The sequence below is a fragment of the Mesoplodon mirus genome (genome assembly GCF_964341445.2).
Source record: "Mesoplodon mirus genome assembly, chromosome: 11".
NCBI lineage: Eukaryota > Metazoa > Chordata > Mammalia > Artiodactyla > Ziphiidae > Mesoplodon > Mesoplodon mirus.
In genome coordinates, this window is record NC_138987.1 from 101880885 (window position 1) to 101890812 (window position 9928).

Sequence of the window (9928 nt, forward strand, 5' to 3'; positions counted from 1 at the left end):
GGAGGCAGGGGTGGGGTGGGGTGGGGTGTGAGCCCAGCAAGGTCATGTATCTGTGACCGTATGTGCAACGGAAGGTGCTGGGCCCTCAGGTCCTGCCTTGCTGGGCCCAGCGCAGAGCCAGTGGGTCATTCAGGACGCTGAGCTGGCCCATGCAGGGGCTCCCTTACCCAGGGAGGAGGGGCAGACGCAGCAGTGGCCTCAGTCCCTGGCACAAGCCGCTTCGGCTGGGGCTGGGCCGGCTGCTGGAGAGAGCAAAGGAGAATCGTCTCCTGGGATGGAAGAAAAGCACGCCTCCACAGACGCATGAAAGCTGAGACCACCCAGCTTCCGCCGGCTCCTGTACCAGGTGGGGCCCTGGTGTCAGTGTGCTCGTTTTCTATGCTGGGCAACAGATTTCCACAAACCTAACAGCTTACAACAACACACCTGTAGTGACCCACAGTTTCTGTGGGTCAGGAGCCCAGGCGGAGTCCTCTGCCGTCTCCTGAAACTGCCATCCACGGCACACTGGGCTGTGTTCCCATCTGGGGGCTTGATTGGGGAAGAAGCCACTTCCAAGTTCATTTAAGTTGTGAGCAGAATTCGATTCCTTTGCGGTTGTAGGACTAATGCCGAAAGCTCAGCTTCTCTGCACGAGTGCCACATCGAATCTCACGGAGTTTTGGGTGAAGCAGAAAAGAACAGCTTTATTGCTTTGCCGGGAAAAGGGGGACACGGTGGGCTCCTGCCTCGAAAACTGTGTCCCAACCCCAGAGGATTTGATGAGGGGCTTTATAATGTGGTTCATGGCTGGGGCTGCTGACAGACGAGGGGGTGTGCAGGGTCTCAAGTGGTCAGTCTTCTAATCCTGAAGAGCTTCTCCGGTCCCGTTAGTCTCGCCTCAGGTGGTCTTTGGCCGGCTCCTCCCTTGATGAGCAACTGTTCGAATCTGCCCTTTGGAAGCCGGGGAAGGTCATGGAGGCTAGAACCTTGCCCACAAGAGATGGGGGACCATAGGGCCTCTCTCGGTTTCAGGACTGAGGTCCCCGTTTTGCTGCTGGCCATCACCTGGGGGCCCCTCTCACCTCAAACAGGATGCCTGCACTTCCTTGCCGTGCTCCTACCCACAAAGTCCCTCCCTTCAAAGCCAGTAAGGGAGAGTCTTCTGTCTCACAGGCGTGACATCTGGTGGGTTAGAAGCAACTCATGGTTCCTGCCTGAGCTCAAAAGGGAGGGATTACACAAAGGCATGGACATCGGGGCGGAAAGTCTCTGGGGGACACCTGATCTGCACAGTCAGCCTCAGAACCGAGGCTACACGAGGGGGAAATCCTAAGCACGTCCACCTAAGTGATTTGGGAGCATCACGCTGGCGGGGAGAGCACAGGTGGGGCTGCGGCTCCACCCTCTGCATTTACAGCGCATCCCGGGGCCCCACCAACCTCCTTGGACCTTGGTGGCTCTCAGCTCCGCCGATCTATCGGAAGACGCTGGAAGAACAAGGCGGGAAGCTCTGCGTCACGGGCCCCGGGGAGGATCTTGGACCTGTCACCACATGCCCCCCACCCCCACCCCCAGTTAAACAACCCGAGCCTGGCTGTGGGCAGGGGACGTAAACACACACATTTATTTTGCGGAGGAGGAAAGCGAAGGTCGGCGGGAGGAAGCCCCACGAGGACAGAGCTCGGAGGGACCCAGACCCCCAGCGTCAGCCAGGACAGAACGTGGCGCTGGGCCGGCCCTGGAGCAGGTAGTGGTGGACGCTGTAGAAGAAGAAGCCGGAGCAGAAGAGGATGATCACGATGGACACGGCGATGAGCGTGTAGATGGACACGCGCTTCTCTGTAGGGCCGCGGATGACGCAGAAGAAGGGCCCGGGGCAGCTGTCAGTGCTGCAGTGGACGGTGGCCTGGCTGACCAGGGGCGGGTGCTGGTACCTGAGCAGGAACAGGAACACGCACTGCGCGCCCACCTGCAGCAGGAAGTACAGCAGGGACACAGCAGCATCTCCTCCCAGTAGAAGTTGGGGGCGGCCGTCTTCGGGGAGGGCACCTGCTCCCGGATGCCCACCACGGAGCCCTCCTCCACGTCCCCTGCCACCGACTCCACCGACCTGGCCTTGATCTGCTTGTGCCGGACCTGGGCCATGAAGAACTCCATGAGGAAGCAGAAGAAGGAGAAGCACCCCAGCCCCACGGTGAGGCTGCTGAAACGGTTCTCAAAGCACTCGGCCAAGCAGCGGCAGGTGATGTTGCCGTGGCACCAGAAGTCCTCGTGGATGAGGGCCCGGGGCATGGGGACCACATACACCACCACTTCGTACACAGCGATGAAGCCGAACTGCAGCTGCTGCCCCACGTGGTAGCCAGACTTGTCGCCAGCCACCGAGTGCAGCACAGGGATCAGGGTGGCCACCGCTGCCCCAGCCATCACCTCGGACGCTCAGGGTCGGGAGGGCTCCGGCCGGCCTCGGGAGGGGAGGGGAGAGAAAACAAGAGCAAAGGGTCAGAACGTGTGAGCACGTGCCGGGCGCCCAGGCACATCCTGAGAGTCTGCTCGAGTCAGACCACCACCAGCAGTGGCTTCACATCGTGACCACGGGTACCTGCACTCCCCGGACGTGGTCCTGCCTCTCTCCACCCGCAGCCCAGGACAAAGGCTGCCCACCTGGGGGCACACCCAGCTGCTTATTATTACACATGTAACTCTCCTCTCCGCTTTGATAAGCCTCTGGAGGCCAGGAAATCACCCTGCTCACGTTTGCAATGCCCGTGTTGTCCACACAGACTATCACCCACAACAAGGACGAACTAGACTTGATACTTGGATGAGGGAAGGAAGGAACAAAAAAGTGACTTCAGCAACTCTGGGTGTGTCTGGCTGTTCTGGAAGCCCCACGGCAATCTATACCTTGTATCTTTGCCAGGGAATTTCCTAAGACTGGAGCCAAAAGGAGTACAGTGCTCCTTTCTCTCTCCTGCACCTTAACCTCGGCTCCATCCACAACGCTCCGAAGGGCACCTATCACCAGAATTTATCTATAATAATAACAAGGGAATTCCCTGGAGGTCCAGTGGTTAAGACACCACGCTTCCACTGCTGGGGGCCCGGGTTCGATCCCTGGTCGGGGAGCTAAGATCCCACAAGCCACGTGGTATGGCCAAAAAAAAAATTGATATAATAATAATAAAACACAGACCACCTACGGACCGCCTACCGTTGGCCTATATATGTGCCAGAGGTTTAGACACATCACCTTAACAGAAGAGGAAAATGCTTCACATCTTTATCAACTTAACTTGGGTAATTGTCAGGGTTTGTCCTCTTGCATATGTTCATATAAATGACAGTGACCAGTTATTTAACTTGAAGTTTAAAGTATTTAACAAATGCCTTGGGTGTTTTTTCAATTGTGGTAAAATATACATAACACAGGGCTTCCCTGGTGGCGCAGTGGTTGAGGGTCCGCCTGCCGATGCAGGGGACACGGGTTCGTGCCCCGGTCTGGGAGGATCCCACATGCCGTGGAGCAGCTGGGCCCGTGAGCCATGGCCGCTGAGCCTGCGCGTCCGGAGCCTGTGCTCCGCAACGGGAGAGGCCACAACAGTGAGAGGCCCGTGTACCGCAAAAAAAAAAAAAAAAAAAAAAAAAAAAAAAATATATATATATATATATACGTAACACAAAATTTCCCATTTTGACCATTTTTACTGGCATTGTGTACATTCTCATTGTTGTGTAACCCTCACCATCACCCATCTCCAGAACTTCCTCATCTTCCCAAACAGAAGCTCTGTCCCCGTTACACACTAGCTCCCCACCCCCTCCCCCCGCCCGTGGTAACCAACATCTACTTTCTGTCCCTATGAATTTGGCTATTCTAAGGACCGCCTTGAAGAAGAAAGATATAGTATCTGTCCTTTCATGTCTGGCTTATGTCACTTAGCAAAGTGTCCTCAAGGTGCACCCACATTGTAGCCTGTGTCATAATTTCCTTTTTTGAGGTTGAATAACGTTCGCATGTATGGTTGGACCATATTGTGTTCATCTATTCATTCGTCCATGGACACTTGGGTTGCTTCCACCCTTGGGCTCTTGTGAATAGTAACACCGCCATGAATGCAGGTGTGCAAATATGTTCGAGCCCTGCAATCACCTCTTGCAAGTCCAGACCCAGAAGTAGAACTGCTGAATAATGTAGTTCTTTTTCATTTCTTTGTTTTTTTTTTTTTTTGGCCATGCTGTGCAGCTTGTAGGATCTTAGTTCCCCGACCAGGGAGTGAATCGGGATCCTCGGCAGTGAAAGCGCCGAGTCCTAACCACTGGACCGCCAGGGAATTCCCCAATTTTACATTTTTTATCAGCAGTGCACAAGGGTTCCAATTTCTCCACATCCTTGCCAACGCTTGTTATTTTCTGGGGTTTTTTAAAAATGCTTTGCATTTTTATTGAAAAATTGTCACAGAATGCTGAAGAGTCTCTATTTGTTAATTTATTTATTTAATTTATTTATTTTTGGCTACATTGGGTCTTTGTTGCTGTGCGTGGGCTTTCTCTAGTTGTGGAGAGCGGGGGCTACTCTTCGTTGTGGTCTGTGGGTTTCTCATTGCAGTAGCTTCTCGTTGTGGAGCACGGGCTCTAGGCATGCGGGCTTCAGTAGTTGTGGCACACAGGCTCAGTAGTTGTGGCTCGCAGAGTCTAGAGTGCAGGCTCAGTAGTTGTGGCACACGGAATCAGTAGTTGTGGCACACAGGCTCAGTAGTTGTGGCTCACGGGCTCTAGAGCACAGGCTCAGTAGTTTTGGTGCACGGGCTTAGTTGCTCTGCAGCATGTGGGGTCTTCCCCGACCAGGGCTCGAACCCGTGTCCCCTGCATTGGCAGGCAGATTCCTAACCACTGCGCCACCAGGGAAGCCCTGAAGAGTCTTTTTTTTTTTTTTTTTTGCAGTACGCGGGCCTCTCACTGTTGTGGCCTCTCCCGTTGCGGAGCACAGGCTCCGGACGCGCAGGCTCAGCGGCCATGGCTCACGGGCCCAGCCGCTCCGCGGCATGTGGGATCCTCCCGGACCGGGGCACGAACCCGTGTCCCCTACATCGGCAGGCGGACTCCCAACCACTGCGCCACCAGGGAAGCCCCCTGAAGAGTCTCTTTAAAAGGCACCTAAGACTTAGCAATGTTTTGAAGTTACCCCCATATCAGGTCCCAGGAAAGCAGCCCACACGTGGGAAGCTTGAGAGTCACCTGCCGAGGCGCTGGCACTGATGGGGGACAGTAGTCGAGGGGTGGAGGTGAAGGGGCCAGTGGGGAGCACGTCGGGCGCTGCGCTGAGACGACAGTCAGGCACTCACAGTCTCCCTTGATCCTTAGAGCAATCTCGTGAGACGAACAGTCTCGCTTTCCAGCTTCGAAAAGTGAGGCTCAGAACATTAACTCCCTCCCGGCAGACAGCCCAGCACAGGGAGGCGCCAGGGTAGGAACCAGGACAGTGGAACCCAGAGCCCGGCCTTGGGACAAGCTCAGGGGAAGAAAGTGGACCCCATGTGGCCACACCTCACCTGCCGCTACCGTGGGAAAAGGAAAGGCCGGGCTCCAGGCCCAGACCTCCTGGCCCCTCTTCCCTCGGGACGGCTTCGTGGCCCCAAATAAAGAGCCGAACTCCGGCGACACGTGCCGACCGGTGACTAGGCCCACGGCAGCAGCTGAGCTTCTGCAGGGACGGAGCCTGGCGGGACCACCTGCGCCCCTGCTTCTGCGGCCACAGCGCCGAAGCCCCACCCGGCCTCCCCCTCTCCAGTCCCGGAGCCCAGGGGACCCTCCTTCCCCCCAACCGCCCCGCTCCTCCGAATCTGCCCCCGGCTGCCCACTGGCCGCGCGCCTGCCCGTCCCCACGGTGCCCACGAATCCCCGCGCTCGGAAAAGCAGGTGGAGGCGCCCTCGGGTCGGGACTCCCGGAGTTTAGAAGGGGGCGTGGCGTCGAGGGCCTGCTCTGGAGCTTGAGCTTCCGCCAGCTCCTGCATTCAGATGCCCCAGTGGCTGAGCCTGGAGGGTCGACAGGGAGGGTCCGGAAGCTCCTCATTCCCGGCGACCTCCAAGCTCATTGCAGCGGAGCGCGCGGAGGAGCGAGGGCCCCGCTCCTTCCCACTGAGTCCAGGTCGCAGCCCCGCCGGCCTCCCCTGCCCCGGGGGCGGCCTCGCGGATCAACCCTCTCTCCCTGCATCCTCGGCAGAAGCCCCTCACGGCGCCCCCATCCCGCTTCAACGCGCTCCTCCCCCAGCCGAGCTCCTGGGCGGAGAGCGCGGGCGTCTGGCGACTGCTCAGGCTGTCCCCACCGCTCACCTCTGGTCCCCTCACCCCCTCCCAAGTGGCGAGTCAGGATCTCCGTCTCCACTAGAGGAATGGTGTGCTTGCTTTGACCGAGCGACGAGAATGACTAATTCACTGTCTTCTTTCGCCGGAAATCTCAGCACTACGCGTTCAATGGCGGCAATTCCATTAGACTAGGTTCATGGCGTATTTATTTTCCTGCCCTGATACTTTCAATTCTAATTGTGTTTTTATGGTTTGATGTCATAGGTCATATTCTAAGGTACCATAAGTTCTTTGGAGCCAAAATGTACAAAGGGGCAAGAAAAAAACCCACCTGGATCAATTTGTGTTCAATCCAAAGAGGAATTCCAAAGGAAAGATGATGTCAATTCTGGTCAAAAATATAGGGAAGAAATGGTACACAGTGATTCAGCTCTAAACCCTCGGTGCCCGGCATGAAGTGAAAAAGATGACTATGTAGGATATATTCATGGTTATTGATATTAAGTGTATTGAAATATAGTCGACAATATTGTAACAGCTTTGTGGTGATGGATGGTAACTGCTCTTACTGTGGTGACCATAATGTATAAAAATGGAGACTCACTACATTGTACACCTGAAACTAATGCAATATTGTAAATCAACTATATTTCAATTTAAAAAGTGAACTTTAGGGCTTCCCTGGTGGCGCAGTGGTTGAGAGTCCGCCGGCTGATGCAGGGGACCCCGGTCCGGGAAGATCCCACATGCCGCGGAGCGGCTGGGCCCGTGAGCCATGGCCGCTGAGCCTGCGCGTCCGGAGCCTGTGCTCCGCAACGGGAGAGGCCACAACAGTGAGAGGCCCGCGTACCGCAAAAAAAAAAAAAAAAAAAGTGAACTTTAGCTTACATTGGTGATGCTTTCCACTGGTGGCACAAAGTAGCACCGTACCCTGAGAACTGTGTAGAGTCTGCCGCAATTAGGACAGGCTACACCTTAGAATCACCTGGGAAATGAAAAAACACTTATGAGCAGACACCACCCCCCACCCCCACCCCCCCAGACCAACTGAATCAGTGTGGAGTGGGTGGGGCAGCACCCTGTGATCCTAACATGTCCCCGGGGGATTTCAAAGGCACGCCCCCTTTCCAAGGGGCGCAGCTGCATAGGCCCCTCGGAGCCTGGGAGCAGGGTCAGCAAACTAGGGCCTTGTTCCAAATCTGGCCACCAGCGGAGCTGAGATGGTTTTTACACTTCTAAGTGGTTGGGGGAAAATATCAAAAAAAAGAGGAATAATACGTTGGGACGCATGAAAAGTACATGAAATTCAAACGTCAGTCTCCATAAGTAACATTTTCTTGGAACATAGCCACAATCCTGCGTTTACCTACTGTCTCTGGCAGCTTTGGGGGTGTAGGGCAGAGTCAAATATATGGCTGCAAAGCCTAAAACATCTACTCTCGGACCCTTTGCAGAAAGAGCTTGCTGACCCCAGCTTGAAGGGAGTGGGTCTCCAGAGCCCAGCGCCCCTGTGTTGTCTTCCAAGAACTTCCCCATCTGGGAAGGTGCCAGAGGTCGAGGGTCAAGTGCGGGGAGATCCTCCTTTCCCACCTCTTCTTCCCACCTGCCCTTCTCTCACTTTCAAAAGTGAGGGAGGCCTCTCACCAGCCCCGGGGCATAAAAACCTCCTAAGCAAAGGAACAATTCCAAATACCCGAGTCTAGTAAGATTCCGATGACACGTTTTCAAGTCAGGAGGGTTCCAAATATTGCTTTACCAAAACTGAAAAGGACTCCATCAAGTTTCCAGCTGCCAAATCATTAAAAATATTTGGTGACAGATGGCTATGTGATTTTAGGCACATAACTCAGAAGGCGTTCAAAGAATTGAGTAACATGGTTATGACAGAGCTAATGACATAATTATGTAAACGAGGTTTTCTGAGTTTTACAGCTGAAATATTTAAAATGCTGAATGTCCCATTCTGTGAATAAGCAGTTTTTGTCCACAGATACATGAACTCAGTTGGAGGAAAAGCCATGCATCTCATTAAGAAGTGAAGTTCAAGGGCTTCCCTGGTGGCACAGTGGTTAAGAATCCGTCTGCCAATGCAGGGGACACGGGTTCGAGCCCTGGTCCGGGAAGATCCCACATGCCGCAGAGCAACTAAGCCCGTGTGCCACAACTACTGAGCCTGCGCTCTAGAGCCTGCAAGCCACAACTACTGAAGCCCACATGCCACAACTACTGAAGCCCGCACACCTAGAGCCCGTGCTCTGCAACAAGAGAAGCCACTGCAATGAGAACCCCGTGCACCGCAACGAAGAGTAGCCCCCACTTGATGCAACTAGAGAAAGCCCGCGTGCAGCAGTGAAGACCCAATGCAGCCATAAATAAATAAAAATAAATAAATGTGAAAAAAAACCCAAATTGTTAAAAAAAAAAAAGTGAAGTTCAAATAACAGTTTGTTATCATGTTTCATAAGGACTTACCAGAACTCACGTTATCGTTGCATTATTTTGATCACTGACTCCCGGTCATCGTCATTGTGAAATGATGGGCTTGGCTTCTTCCTGGCTGTTGACCAGAACTCTCTCAGCTCTTGGCCGCCTGGGCCTTTCCATGGGCAGCGCACAGCAACCAGAAAAGGGTTGAGCAACCCCAGGTCCGGGTCTTTCGTAGCCTAATCTTGTCAGTGACTCCCCATTGTCTTTTGTCTCATCCTACTCATATGCTATTGCTGGAAACAGGTCACTAGGCCTAGCGCACACTCAAGGTAGGGAGATACAGAAGAAAGCAAATACCAGGAGGTGGGATGGGGTGGGGGACATCTCAGAAGCTGCCTACTCCTGATGTCAAATTTTAGTAATTATAGCCTCTACATGTTTACACTTAGGATGAAAATTTTCAGGTGTCATCTTAAAAATGTATGGAAGGATGCAGAGTTTTCCAAAATTCTTTTACAATAAACAAGTAAAAGTGTTTGGAGACAGCGGAGCTCCAGGCCTAATGCAGCTGGGTGCTGTCGGGCAGAGGGGGGGTCAGACGGTTGCCAGGGGTCTGCCAACAGCGGGCAAAGGGCAAAGGGTGAGGGGTGCTTTGGACAGCGAGAAGATCCACCTCCCCAGACCTGGGAAGCCTGTCTACATTACAAGGAGTAAGCGCGTCTGGGTCCGCGGATGTCGGGGGCCAGCAGAGGCGGTCAGTTGTCAGGGAAGGAAATGCAGACGACGCTGGGCTTAGGATGAAGGCAGGAAAAGAATGAAAAGTGCATTTCCGGGAGGCACACTTGTCAGCAGCGTGTAGGATAAAACGGGAGGGCAAGGCCTGGGACAGGGGGTGACGGGGACCCAAGAAGGGGGCCGCCCAGGGGACTGGGGGTCTTGGAAGGCCGGGGAGGAGGGACTTAGTCCACAGGCTCCAAAGGCAGGCTCCTCTGGACCGGAGACTAATAAGAAGTGATCAGCCAGGCGGACCCTCAGCAGACGTGGGGCGGGTCTCTGGCGAACGCGCAGGCTGGGCGCTGGGGGCACAAACGGCCGAGAGCAAGGGAGGCCCAGAGCCCGCGCAGGTGCGTGGGGACCAGCGCTCCCACCTCCTCGGGGGGCCAAGGTCGTCGGAGCGCGGAGTTGCCCCGACCTCGAGAAGGAGGAGGGTAAG

At 54.7% G+C, this 9928-nt stretch overlaps 1 protein-coding gene across 3 annotated transcripts; it reads right to left on the minus strand.

The window, feature by feature from the left end:
* Positions 1-671: 671 nt before the first annotated feature.
* Positions 672-9813, minus strand: LOC309812657 (uncharacterized protein). Of its 3 annotated transcripts, none has more exons than XR_014295363.1 (4): positions 8761-9813; positions 1604-2447; positions 1422-1469; positions 672-928 (listed from the first exon to the last, which is right to left on the minus strand). XR_014295363.1 is itself a non-coding variant. In XM_082636572.1 (2 exons), exon 2 carries the CDS (start codon positions 2407-2409, stop codon positions 1777-1779), a length of 633 nt encoding a protein of 210 aa, XP_082492698.1. In that variant the 5' UTR covers positions 2410-2447; positions 5221-8094; the 3' UTR covers positions 1587-1776. The 3 variants fall into 3 exon arrangements, 1 of the variants encoding a protein (XP_082492698.1); XR_014295364.1 differs by lacking the exon at positions 8761-9813 and adding an exon at positions 5221-8094; XM_082636572.1 differs by lacking the exons at positions 672-928; positions 1422-1469; positions 8761-9813 and adding an exon at positions 5221-8094 and having other exon boundaries at positions 1587-2447.
* Positions 9814-9928: the final 115 nt, after the last annotated feature.

Coding starts and splice junctions, on each gene's coding strand:
- LOC309812657 (XM_082636572.1), bottom strand. CDS start 2,409: ATGGCTGGGGCAGCGGTGGCCACCCTGATCCCTGTGCTGCACTCGGTG.